Source organism: Nyctereutes procyonoides, unplaced genomic scaffold (genome assembly GCF_905146905.1).
Source record: "Nyctereutes procyonoides isolate TBG_1078 unplaced genomic scaffold, NYPRO_anot_genome, whole genome shotgun sequence".
NCBI lineage: Eukaryota > Metazoa > Chordata > Mammalia > Carnivora > Canidae > Nyctereutes > Nyctereutes procyonoides.
Genome location: NW_026575125.1, coordinates 79,767,650 through 79,781,599, shown reverse-complemented (window position 1 = coordinate 79,781,599; position 13,950 = coordinate 79,767,650). Strand labels below are relative to the sequence as shown.

Below are 13,950 nucleotides of genomic sequence, written 5' to 3'. Positions count from 1 at the left end.
GGTGGAGCAGGTCAGAATCAGTGTCTGTTTGTCTACCTGCCTGTCTCTCTGCCTGTTTCCCCCTCCCTCCCCCTTCTCTCTCTCTCTCTCTCTCTCACACACACACACACACACACACACACACATATACAATTTCTGAATGTTGAGGAAGGGGCCTCAATCACCCACCACCCAGCCAGGTAAACAGGCTAGGGACTCACTGATATCTTCAATGACCACAGTGTTATCCATCGAAACATAAATAGCCAAGGAATTCCACTCGTCAAACAAAGCAAGTTTTCTGCAAGGCAACACACAGGGAGGTCAAAATTGGGAGAGATGGGTAACATCAGCAGGAAAGCAGTACCATCTACGCCCAGTGGCCCTAAAGTCACCAAACACTGGGCCACAGAAAAGTTAGGGATTGGGTCAAGCTCTGGCTCCCTTGACCAAGAGCACTGGAACATCCCATGTCCAGGGACCTTGGGAAGGCCAGAGTCACTGTTTTCAAACCCTGAAAAAGAGAAGCCCTGCTTTACAAGATGGAAAAATCTACCTCACAAGATGATGTTACTCCTGCTGGGTGAAAGAGAAAATGTACCAGCTTTTCTGCTCCCAAGACATTGTATTTTCTCTTTACAAAAGGCATTTTGACTGCTTTTTTCCCAAAACAGGAAACTTCCATAAAAATATAAATTATATATATACATACATATATATACACATATATACATACATACATATACATGCATATATATGTAAATACATACACACATTTTTGGGAGCACAGATAATATGGAGAATATGCCCAGGAAGATGGAGAGAGAGAGAGAGAGATCTCTTACACCCTCCCACAATGCAGTACGAAAGCTGTTCAAGAGATTCGGGCTGCAGATGGCCTTGATATGGTGCCTCATTGGCCAGCAGCTGAAGAGAAAGAGTATGCTGAACTGAGAGAGTACGCTGAACTGTGTGACTTCGGAGAAGGTTAGAAAGAAAACTCCTTTGACAGAGGGATCATCCAGGATCTGAGTAAAGCACCATGACCATATCTCCCTTATATTTCCCTCTTGCCTGTCTGAAAGAAGGCATGTTCATTCAACCTGGGTACTTCTGGGACTCTTGGGTAAAGTCCAGTCTCACTGGACAAAAGAAAGTAGCTCCCAGGAAGAGACTAATTACCATTGTACTTTAATTTCATTACTTTTGAGATATCACCTTTCCCTGATGTACTTATATTCTGTTGTTAATGGTCACAATCACAATGAATCAAAACTCACCTAAATTCTTTTAAAAAATGTATGTTTTGGGCAGCCCGCATGGCTCAGCGGTTTAGCGCCGCCTTCAGTCCAGGGCCTGATCCTGGAGACCCAGGATCAAATCCCACATCGGGCTCTCTGCATGGAGCCTGCTTCTCCCTCTCTCTCTCTCTCTCTCTCTCTCTCTCTCTCTCTCTCTCTCTCTGTGTGTGTGTGTCTCATGAATAAATAAATAAAATCTTTTAAAAATGTATGTTTCCATTTGTCTGCTGTTAAGAACTTCAGAATTTAGAAGAAAAAAGCAAATTCTGAGGGACATCATGTAAAAAAAAAAAAACCCAGCCATTTCCAGCTGAGTTTGGGGTGCAGCACAGCCCTTCTGATTCACCTTCTAGGCTTTTTTAAAAAAAGATTTTATTAATTGATTCATGAGAGACACAGAGAGGCAGAGACACAGGCAGAGGAAGAAGCAGGCTCCCTCCGGGGAGCCCAATGCAGGACTCGATCCCAGGACCCCGGGATCATGCCCTGAGCCAAAGGCAGACGGTCAACTACTGAGCCACACAGGCATCCCACCTTCTACAGTTTCTACCTGGGGCTCCTATGCTGGTTCCTGAAATACTGCCGGATCTTCACTTAGCAGAATCAACCATCCCCCAAAAGGAACTATGGACTAAGGCAAGAAAGTGGTCTCAGGGGGGTTGGTATCTTAGCAAGGAATAAAGCCAAGATACAGATTTCTCCCTTGGGTCCCCAGGAAATCCAGCCTACTCCCCACATTAGCACATTTCCAAAGCCTTCTGGATCATTGAAGAGTGGTTAATAACTGAAACAGTGCTCCCTCAGTACTTTTTATGGAGCGGATCCCACTGTCATCCTCCGGAGAGCCCAGGAATTGAAGAAGCAAGCTACACCCAAGGAGTCCAGATGGTTTCGACCTTCTGATGCCTAAATCCAGCCCCAGACTCTGGATGCCATCTTCATTCATCCTGCAAGTATTTATTGAACTCTTGTATGCTCCAGGCAGTTTTATGTGCTAGTGTTATGGTAGTGAATGAGACAAATACCATCTCTGCCCTCATGGAGTTTTCATTCAGTGGCAGGCAGTCAGGAAGGAGAGTGACAACAGGTGAGGTGGCCTGCAGATGTAAATGTTGATGCCACTCACGCCATTCCCTTCTAAAATGTCAGGCTTATGGGGCATCTCGGTGGCTCAGTGGGTCAAGCGGCTGCCTTTGGCTCACAGGGCATGATCCCAGGGGTCCTGGGATTGAGCCCTGTGGCAGGCTCCCTGCTCAGCAGGGGGTCTGCATCTCCCTCTAGCCTCTGCTCCTCCCCCTGCTCGTGCTCTCGCTTTCTCTCAAATAAATAAATCTTTTTAAAAATTACTTAAAAATTAAAATTAAAATGTCGGTCTCCAATTCTCCATCTTGCCTCTTGGGAGGTGAATTCTGCAACTTGACAGAACAACTGCCAAAGCGGACCTGGAGTCTGCTAAGAGATGACAAACTGACGCCCTTGAGGTTTGTCTATTCGTGAGTTCCCTGAGGCAAGGGCTGCATCTAATTTATTTCTAGATACCTAGCAGGTAGCACAGGAGGGCCACTCAGTAAATATTGAAGGAACAAATGAATGAGTGAGGTCATTTACACTCTACGGGGTAGGAGGGAGTCCATTGTCTTGCCTAGGCTGGCTCAGCCTCTGCCACTTAGTGTTAGCCCTCTGGCTTCAAAGTGACCCTCAGGCTGATGGTCCCCTGGAAGGCGAGCACCAACCTGGAGAGGGAATGGATATTGAGGGAGTCTTGGGGTCCCCCCCTCACCCCGATATACTGGTACAGATGGATATAACTCTGATAATACTAGAACAGATGTCCACACATGCACATTTCAAAGAACTGTCCAAGCAAAATGATACAGATGTTTGGTGGCTTAGTGATGGCAAGAACAGTTAGCTTGATGGGACACTGAGCTGGCAGAAGAGGGAGGCACAGGAGACAGTTCTGTAAGGCGGATGCCAGGCTCTTTTACTTACTTTAATACCTGTGCAACTGTATTTGGTCCAAACCATTCGCCAATTGATTTCCCTTCTCCTACACCCATCTGTGCTGTTTTTATGTGGGGAGGGGGGAAAAAAAGAGACGTTAGCAAAAGTTCTTCCGGCATGCCACAAACTCCTAATTTTTTGCATGAATAATTAAACAGATGGACAAGTTTGCAGAGCCCATATAAGGCAGGGGATGAAAGCAGAAGGTACAGAACACTGCCTCAAGACCACTGATGTGACCTTACCCATTTGATGGATAGAGTAGCAACAGTCCTTTCTATCTAAGAAGCACTGGAGGATCCGTTGGTATTCTCTGGGTTGTTCTTTCTGTTTCTCCCAGCTCCAGTCTTTTGAGGGAAAAAAAAATGTATGAAAGTCATGTTTGTAACTGCTTATTACCTCACTGCCCTCTTACTGCCACTACGATGTTACAAAGAAAACAAAGGAGTTCCAGCTAAAAGGCAGGGGCTATCGGGTTAGAACATTCCTAATTAACTTCGATTTTGATGACAAAGGCATCTAGAGACATTACTTTCAAAGTCTCTGTGGGTGTAAAGTATAAGCAAAATAACAAGCTGACTGAGGAACTGACTTAGCCCGGAGGCTGGAGCTAGATAAGTATTACATGAAAACAATGTCAGAAAAGGCTTTTCTGGTCTGTTCAGCTACTGAGGTCACTACAAAGCCCAGAGGTATATCCTTACGCCACCCTGACGCCATACTCTCTCATCTCTACACAGACAGCAACGGCTTTGGTTCATGTATTTTGGCAACATTGCCGAAAGAGTCTCACGGGGGAAGTGCTATTCAGACACACAACAGTGCACTGGGGAAATACACACAATTCACAACTGAGGAAGCTCAAAAGAAATTGCATGCTGCCATTTTTACACAACCTTCAAAGAGTCCACACTGACCTTTAGAAAAATGAATAACCTCTGTGTTTAAGGTTTCTTTGTGACCAAAACCAAAATAATCATACCTATAGGAAGTCCCTCTGTGCCTCAGGCATGCCAACCTCCCCACGCCCCCGCAAATGCTGCAGAGTCTATTTATCCCAGGATGCAGGACAACTGCAAAGATTCTCCATGATCGCCGCTGTAGACAGGATGTGCCTCTCCCATTCCCTCAGCTCTAGGAACTCCGTCTCATGGGACAGCTCTCTGGGACTTAGTTGGCTTCCAAGACACAAATTTCTCTCTCGAGGTTTTAGACACTATTTAACTTCACGACTGAAGTATTCTTGAAGCCAGAGGCCACTGTCTCCAGAATCTTCTGTTTTCTTTGCTTCTAATAGTTCTGAAATCAAAGTTTTAAACTTTGTAGCCAGCACAGTCTTCAGAGGGTGAACTGCATCCAACTTTTTTTTTTTTTCCGTTTGCTACTGAATTGTCCAAGTCTGGGGAAATCCTAATTAGCTGGCTGCTAGGTACCACTAAATGTGGACTGAAGACAGTGATGAGTGAGCACTCCACCTAAACTATGAAGTAAGTGAATAGGAAGCACTCCAAAATACTTCTTCACAGAATGGCGTCTTTGAATTTACCTCAGCTGCAAGATCGATTTCCAAATTCTTCTTGCTGTTTGCTTTTCTGTTAGAAACAACTGAGACTGCTGCTGACTGTGGGGTTTAATCTCTTCCTCATTTGCTTCCCACAAAATTCACTTCCAGGAGAATCGTCTTGCTGTGTTTTATAAATGGGGAGGAGGGTTAAAGAGAACAGATCTGCTCTGAGCAGGATGCATAGCACAGAGACATCACTGGACAAGGATTCAGGAGACCTGCCTTCTTCTGTTCCCAAATCCATGCTTTCTTGCTGTTTGACCCTAAGCAAGTCACCTTACTTCTTGAGCCTTAATTTCTTCCTCTGTGAAACCAGAATTATGATGCTACCCAGAGGAAATGGGTTCAGATTATTCTAAGCCCTGAAAAGAAGGCCTTAAAGCCCTAAAACCTCCCTGGACCTTTCCCCAGTTTGCTCTGGTAACTGCAGGTGGATGTGTGAGGCTGCACTGTGGAAGGATGTTTCCATACCTCAGAATCTCAAGGAGTAACAGCCAATGAGCTCAGCAGGCCAATCTTGTCCAAGGGATCCTCTTCCTCCCTCATCCCCAGGTCAAGCCCGGCTTTCACCCCCAAGTGCGCACACTGGCATCCAGCCAAGGTCATCCTCCAGATGCCCACGGGGAGGACGCACATGGCTTAAGAAAGACTCAAGGGTTTCAGTGAAGATGACCGGAAAGTTCTTAATGAAGCAGCCTCCTGAGAGGGCTAATTTAAGGATTCCCTCATCATCGAATGGATATTGGCAGCGAACCCAAACCAAATAGTGCCAGCTCCCTCATTAGGCACTTCCTTTAGGTCACTTCCATCCTTCACCAGGCAGACATTTTAAAGGAGGTCAAGAAACAGACACACCGCCACACCCTTCTTCCTGTTCCCTTTGTTATCTGACCTGTTTGGACTCACTCGAACAATAGTGAAGTTGGAAACTCTAAATGACACACCTGCCTCAACGTTCAATTCCATCCCAGGAAAGCAATTCTGGCTTGGTGAGTCACAAGGAAATGCTGGCTGTTTCCTTCTCATGGGAGGCTTTATTGACTTGTCAGCCCTGCCACTTAGGCTTGCAAAGAGCCCATTAGGACCTTCAGCTCTGTTACCTAGTATTCCTGAAGCTCAGCCCCAATGCTAAACTGCCAGCAGTTGGTGCTCCTGCAGAGCGTCTGAGGGAGGACAAATTTAACTCACCCCTTCCCAAGTGTCTGCAGATAAGCGCCTGGGCCAGCATCATTTGTCCACAGCGTAGCATACATCCCCAGCCAGCATCTGATGAAGGGCCTGTTCCTCCTGTTGGCAAAATGGATGGGAATGAATATGAGTTCCTTAAATTGCCTTTTCCCGAAACACCAGCATACATGGGAATCATACGAGACAGACAGACAGACAGACACACGGACTCTGAAAAGAGAGGAGAGAGAGAGAGAGAGAGAGAGAGAGAGCGCCAGATAGCAAACAGGGTTGGTTACAGGGTGGAATTTGCAAAGATAATGCAGAGTTAACTGAAACAGTTTCTATGGCCAAAGATGAAACCAACAAATGCACGAAACCTGTCCCCTATGTATTGTGCTTGGAGACTTCTAGGTGTGCATCCAGTTGTGGCAGATGACTGCCAGGTACAGCTACCAACATTAACCCCCACCACATCATTATCTGCCTGAGCCAACCTAGCTTTGCATGGCTCACTTCTCAGGGAAGCCAGTCTTAATCTTAGTTAAGGAAAAATGCGGCCAAAGGTAATCATGAGCATGGTCAAAGAAATCCGGAAGGCTCCTGACTGTGCTCAATATCCAGCAGAAAGGTCTGAACAGCAGGAAGGACAATGAGGAAAGGTTCTGAAGTTAGGCATCAGAAGGACCATCTCTAGGTACCTGATCCAAGTTTCAACTATAGATTGGGAATGACAGCACATATCCTGCCGGTTACTGGGGGATATTATAAAAACTAAAGGAGAAAATATCTGTGAAAGGGTTCTACAACCCACTCAGGATGATGGAGATATCTAGTGTTATGAGCAAAATGGATGGGAATGACTAAAACCAGTTAAGAAATGAAGAAAGACAACAGGTTCCCCTCTAAGAACACTTGATATAAGAACAAAAGTTCCATGTATGTGGCCAGCCAGAGCTCAATATCCTTTTTCAAGGGACCAGTGAAATCAGGTAATGTGGAGGGCAGAGGAGACCTGCTTTCATTTGCTTTCCATCCCCAACATGGAAGTGGGAAACAATGCTATGAGCACAATCTTACCAGACTAGCTTTAAGGAGGGTTATCAGCCTCATAAGACAAGTGGGCCATAGTGGCCACCCTTCTCCTTTTGTTGTGGGTACCGAAGGAGAACTGCTACAGTAAGACGGGGAGGATTGAGCCTACCCCTTAACTGGATGGGGAACCCTCTGGCTCTCCCTAATGGCAGAATTACAGGCCAGATTAGTACAGGAAAGATGCAATGAAGCCCACATAAAGAAGAGATCATCCATTGCCAAAACACTGTCAGAGGTAAGCTGCAAATGTTCTCAAGCCTTCTAGAGATCTCTTCACCTACAGAAAGTTAACAGTTTAAACCCAGGGGTAACTTGATGGGATGAGCACTGGGTGTTATACCATATGTTGGCAAATCAAACTCCAAAAAAATATATACAAAAATAAAATAAACCCAGGGGTACTAAAGATCATTCTTTGGGCTGTTTCCAGCTTGGGTACTTCCTGTGGAGAGTGAAAACTGTCTGTGTGGCCTTGGCTTGGGACACTTATCAGAAAGGAGGATTTCACCCAGTCACTAGGTCCAGTCCTGCCTCAAAATCAGTCTGACAGATTTTTTTCTCTTAGGAAAATAGCTTCTACCATTTGGATTTGATACTCTTTTCCTGCAGGGCCATGATGCTAGGAAGAGGCCACTATACTTCCAAACATTTTACAGATTCTTCTCTAAATAGAGCTTAGTCTCTTAACTTATAGATCTGTCCTTTTTTCCTAGACAGCAGCTGGTACTCTAACAGCCTATCATTAGCTCCAAGGAAATCTATAATAATTCACCTTCCAGTAGCAAGGTGCTTTCATTCCATAGGGGAAGAAAACAAAGGAATTCTCTTCTTTCTTTCAAGGTCTAATTGTCTTTAATAATCATGTAGCTCCACAAAGAAGTGGATTGGAAGTTAGTAAATATTAGCCAAATTAGAAGCTTGACTTTCTCCTTGCTCCCAGAAGTAAAAGAAGGAATGCAATCTGGTGCCCGAACCCTCGGAGGTGGACTCAAAAGCATACTACTGTTACACAGGAACACCAAGGAACCATATATGATGAGGTACTTTGGCAATGAAACTTTCAAATAAAATTTAAGACTTAACATATTCCCCTAAAGCAAAATCTTCGCCATAGTGAGCTGTTAATTCTGAGTATTCTGTGAAATCACTGATAACCTCAGGCAAGCTATCTACAAGGAAGAAAGCACAGTATAACAGATGATATACCTACCAATTGGTGAAAATTTCCTTCTGTATGTAAACCATAGACGAGCTCTTATATCAGACAACAGCTTAGATTTTTCTGTAATTAAATGTGAAATTACAATTAAATCACCACATCTCATATAAAGATCTTAGCCTTTGATTTCTGAGTCAGCAGCAAACTCACTTTCAAATAACTAGTCAATTCTAATGTGATGGGGCTAGGGAAGCTCAGAGGAAACCCAATCTCATCTTTGCCAAGTGATTTCAGCATTCCTTTTCTTTCTTTTTTTTAACATTTTATTTATTTATTCATGAAAGACACACACAGAGAGAGGCAGAGACATAGGCAGAGGGAGAAGCAGGTTCCATGCAGGAAGCCCGATGTGGGACTCGATCCCTGGACTCCAGGATCATGCCCTGAGCCAAAGGCAGACACTCAACCACTGAGCCACCCAGGCATCCCTCAGCATTCCTTTTCGCCTAAGTTTTGACAAGAGCTACTGGCCAGGGTGGTTCCTGTCTCCTCACTGAGCAACAGCCTGGCAGGCACTAACACTGGGGGCATGGCCAAAAGACAAGGAATAGAAAAATCAAAGATAACCCACTAACAAGGCAACCAGCCCCTACCTGAATGATGATTGTTGGTTGGATCTCTCATTGGTACCTGCTGTCCATTATCTAAACTAGGTGTGTGTGTGTGTGTGTGTGTGTGTGTGTGTGTGTGTTGGGGGGTTCATGTGTGTGCATGCATGTATGTTTAACCAAAAAGGAGAGATCCCTGCTAAGCAAATTCAATGTGTAAAAGTACTACCTACTGCAACTGGCATTTGAAACCTAAATGGATATATAACATCACAAATGCTTTTGCATCTTTCTTCAAAGCATTTCTTGCATTGTGATCAGCTGCTTCCTATCTCTTCTGCTATGCTAGGACCTTCAGAGAGGATCTCTCCTCATAAACAGAAAAAGTAGAGCTGACTCTCTCCAAGTTCAGGCTTTTCACCCAGAAAAACTGGGTGCTGGGTTGTTAACAGTTTCAGGTGAAAAAGATCTTCCCCAATCCAGAAGTATATAAGGGTAGGGAAAAAATATTCCAGCCTCTTTTCCACCTAGCTGCAGTAGCTAAACGTTCTATACAAAGTCAGAATACACTGAGATGGTGCTAACAAACAGCAAAAGAGCTACGAGACTAGGTGGCAGTATTTTTAATCTAGACAGAAAAGGACACAAGGGGAATGAGAAGGATGTAGCCCAGGCATTACAGACTAAGTACTGATTAGTGATACTAGGAGTTTGGGGCATGGTTTTTGAAAGCCAAGGCTTACAGAAGTCAGGGGTTCTTCTTTAAAGAAACGAATTCAAATACATCTGACTTTTTCATATCATATCAACACCTATGACCATGTGAACTCCCTGCTATGGATTTTCAGGGCCTTGGAAGGGACTTGTGCAAGGAAGGGGTCTAAGGCTTGAATTCCTCTGGCCGTGAGGTATATATCCACCCATGGGTGGCATTAATGGTGACCAAGGTAACACTCCACCAACCCGACAAGGAAAAATGGATAGGACCTTAACCTCGGGCACCCACCTCACTTGGGTTCCTACAGACAAATACTAACAAACCTTACCCGTTTTGAGGAGATGCTGTTTCCCCAAGATCCATACCAGCTCATCTGAATCTGGAAATTCTTCTAGGTAGTCAGCAAAAATAGTAATCTGGTTTTCATACTTGGATAAAACTGAAAGAAAAGGAGATAAACTTAAAGCAAAATGTAATAGAGAGGGTTTGCTTCTGTGGCTTACTGATTATTACCTCTTTCCTGGAGGTGAAAGGTCATTGGCTGGAGTCTCATAGAAGAAATACTTTTCTTCAAGGATCAAAGATACTCACAAGACCCCAAGATCCTTTAGTAGAGGGATTTCCTTCCGACCACCCATCTTCACCTTCCATTTCTCACAATCCCTTTTTGTAATATCTCTGAATATTTAGTCACAGTCATTTCAGAATCTTTTCATCATGGTTGTTTTTTTTTTTTTTTTTTTTTTTTTGTGAATAGCCACTTACATAGCTTCTCCTAGCAAGAGTGTGTCAAGGTAATGCAATAATACCTAATGCTTGTATACCCAACTCCTGCCCATATCACAAGGAACACTGTGAGGTTTCTAGCAGCCAGTGGCTCTGGAAGGGACTGTGACAAACCTGAAAGATTACTCAACTGTGAAAATGAAAGATTTCACCCAGAAGCCCAGATGTTCTCACAATACTTTTGCCACTTTATTCACATATGATCTGCAAAGAAGGATCTTGAAGCTGAAGATAAAAAGAACTTGTGATTGGGATTCACAGCTGCCTGCAGTTCTCTTAAGATAAAATAACCGAATAAAACATAATTACACGTTGCGAGTTCACAGGCCAGACTCTCAAAACTTAGGACCACGTAATGTGGGATGAGGTAAGACTCACTTTTGTACCACTTGTGGTGAAAGAGTCTGCTAGAAGAGTAAGGACTGGCTTATGAAAAGGTCCTATCTCAAAAATTCTCTTTAAGTAATGTTCTGAGAGAAAATAATATTGTAGGTGGTAAATAAGTTTCCAAGCCAGCCAACAAAAACCTATTTTAACTTGTAACTGGAGAAATCAGATTAATAGTCCTATTTCAACACACTGCAAGTTCAAAGCTAAGACATCCAACACACATGCCTTCTCTGAACTCTGGGAGGCTCCCCAGCCCGCTATGGGGGAAAGAGGTCAGAGAGAGTAGGGGTCCTTTTTTGCAGCTCTGAGCAGCTGCAGAGACTCCCAAAGCAAGCCCTGAGAGCCCTATGGGAATAGTTTTCCTGTAAAAATGGCATTGTGAGATATGTTTAACCCACTTAAAAGGACAAATTGTTTTCTTTTGGCTTTGCTTTCTAAGGTAGGGGCATGCTGTTTTCATAGAAACAAATGTTCCTAAATATAAATGAGTCCTATCTGATCATGAAAACAATTTCACCTGCTCAAAATACTTGGTTGGAGGCTGAAGTTATACTTTGTATAATTTTTGCAAATTGAAGTTCTAAGTGTGTTAAGGTATAATTTTAGAAACACAACTACCCAGGGATACCCGCTTGTCTTGAAACTTATTACAGAAGTCCAATCTTCCAGGGATTTAAGTATCTTTTCTCCTCGGGATGCTTTAATCATCAAGGTTATAATCTCTGGCAGTATTTCAAACCTAAAGAGGTTAGAAAGGAGGCAGCCATTTTGTTCTCCAGTGAAAGCTCATCACTGCCGAATCTGCCAGAGAACCTGTGCCATCTTAGCCTTTCTGCCACTAGCCTCAGCCCCTGGCCCAGGCCCAGGAAATACCAGGCTAAAAATGACCACCCATGTCAGGCCATCCCCAGGAGGTGATGGGACTGAGGTGGCGTAAGTCACACTGTGTACCTTCCCACCCTACCCTCTACCCCTCACAGGCAGGAGCAATCAGGTTAAAAGGAACATCCAGTGCAGCCTAGAAACAGTCAAAAAATAAGTAGCTAGAGAGGGGTGTGAGAAAGGGGCAACCTGTCTGGCATTCCCCTGGTAGGGGTGAGGAAGGGCAACACTGGATGAATGTACAGCATGTATGCATAGAAGCCTTGGGTCTTTTTTTAGTATTGGCCCAAAACAAACAAAACACTATTTCTCTATCACCAACCCTGTCCCAGTGAGTCATGGCCCAGCCATCTGGTCAAATTAGTACAGCCCCTTAAAGCCTGTGAGAACTGTGCTGCTTCATTTGGAATGGCCCTGACCAAAATGGTAGCCAAAGGATTGTCCTCTTGCTCTTCAGCCCTCCTCAGGCCAGCAAGAAGGTCATTACCATCTCTATTCTTCCTGATTCTTTCTGTAGAACATGGACTCCCAGAATGCAGTGTGTCACGCTATCACCAGCCCCAGGTGAAGCTACATGGATGAAGCCAATGAAAGCCGGAACAAAAGATGAGATTAACAGAAGCAAAGAGCAGTAACATGGGGAGGATATATATGAGACAGTCTGACAAGGAAAGGGGACTAGGTCTTCCACAAGGAAAGATAAAGAAGGAAACTGAGGAGCAGAAGTGAAGTCGCATTTCCAACAGAATCACTTCTGATGAACACAGCCCTTCTTATTGTTTTAAAGATTTTATTTATTTATTCTTGAGAGACACACAGAGAGGCAGAGACACAGGCAGAGGGTGAAGCAGGCTCCCTCCAGGGAGCCTGATGCAGGACTCGATCCCAGAACCCAAGGATCACTCCCTGAGCTGAAGGCAGATGCTCAACTGAGCCACCCAGGTGTCCCAACACAGTCCTTTAAAAAAAATTCTCATAAACTACCTTTGTCTTGCCTTGAAAGCAATAAACAAGACATCAGCCCCATACGAGTTTTCTGCCCTTTCTGCCTATTCAAAGAGATAGGAACTGTACAGGCAGAGCTACAAAGACCACAGCTGGAAGGACCTAGAATTTGCTCTTACAAGGTCTGATGAACAACAGGCTTCACTCTCTTGCATTTTACTTTACTAAATGATAATTGCACTGAAGTCTATGATCTCCACTGGGTTAGCTCAGTGGTCAGCTAATAACTGAACAAAGACTTCCTTAAACTCCTGGAAGCCAGCAAGTCTCCCAGTCTTGGCCAAGAGGCTCTGTGTACATGTTGGGACATGCCTTCAACACAGCCAGGCAGCTGATAACTCTGCCTTAGCCTTCCCTTGTGCAGAGCTCGGAATCAGCCAGAGTGAAAGCCTAGAGCCCCCTCAGGCTTTCCTGACCATGCACACAACCCTGAGCATGCAAGACAGTCTTCTAGATTCCTGGGGATATACCCAAATTTTTTAAGCTCCCATGGACATGTTATTCCTTAGCTTTTTCTTTTGAGCTTCTTGGTTATCTACAGCCTCAAGCAGCTATGAAGTTAATCAATTGCCTCTGTAATAGTTTTCTTATCATTTTATTTTACTTTTAATTGAAGTTTAGTGGACATACAATATTATATTAGCTCTAGGTATACAACATAGTGATTTGACAATCTATACATCACTTGATGGTCACCACAATAAGTGGAGTCACCATCTGTCACCATATAAAATTATTACAATATTACAATATTCCGGACTATATTCCCTATGCTGTACTATTGGTCCCCACGATTTATTTATTTTATAACTGGAATTTTGTACCTTTTAATCCCCTTCACCTATTTTAGCCATCTCTCACCACTTTCCCCTCTGGCAACCAACAGTTGTTCTTTGTAATTTATTAATCTGTTCCCGGTTTGTTTGTTCACTTGTTTTTTAGATTAAACACACAAGTGAAATCATATGGTATCTGTCTTTCTCTGTCTGACTTATTCCATTTAACGTAATACCCTCTAGGTCCATTCATGTTGTCATAATTACCAAGATTTCATTTCTTTTTATGGCTGAGTAATATTCTATTATATATATAATGTAAAGATATATATAATCCCATTATTGAAATTATATGATTATATAATATATATATACATATAATGTAGATACACACATCTTCTTTATCCTTTCATCTATTGATGGATAGTTGGGTTGCTTCCATATCTTGTAAATAATGCTATAACAAACATAGAGGTGCATATATCTTCTCTAATTAGTGTTTTGTTTTTCTTCAGG

At 43.6% G+C, this 13,950-nt stretch overlaps 1 protein-coding gene across 2 annotated transcripts in view; it reads right to left on the bottom strand.

Moving 5' to 3' along the window:
* Nucleotides 1-13,950, bottom strand: part of ATG4A (autophagy related 4A cysteine peptidase) — a 56,540-nt gene that overhangs the window by 9,873 nt on the left and 32,717 nt on the right. For both annotated transcript variants that reach the window (XM_055338703.1, XM_055338704.1), the window contains exons 2-7: nt 9,924-10,034; nt 8,321-8,392; nt 6,037-6,135; nt 3,530-3,631; nt 3,273-3,345; nt 201-280 (exon numbers count right to left, since the gene is read on the bottom strand). In XM_055338703.1, the coding sequence (XP_055194678.1) occupies nt 201-280; nt 3,273-3,345; nt 3,530-3,631; nt 6,037-6,135; nt 8,321-8,392; nt 9,924-10,034 (537 nt within the window). The remainder of the gene's footprint in view (nt 1-200; nt 281-3,272; nt 3,346-3,529; nt 3,632-6,036; nt 6,136-8,320; nt 8,393-9,923; nt 10,035-13,950) is intronic.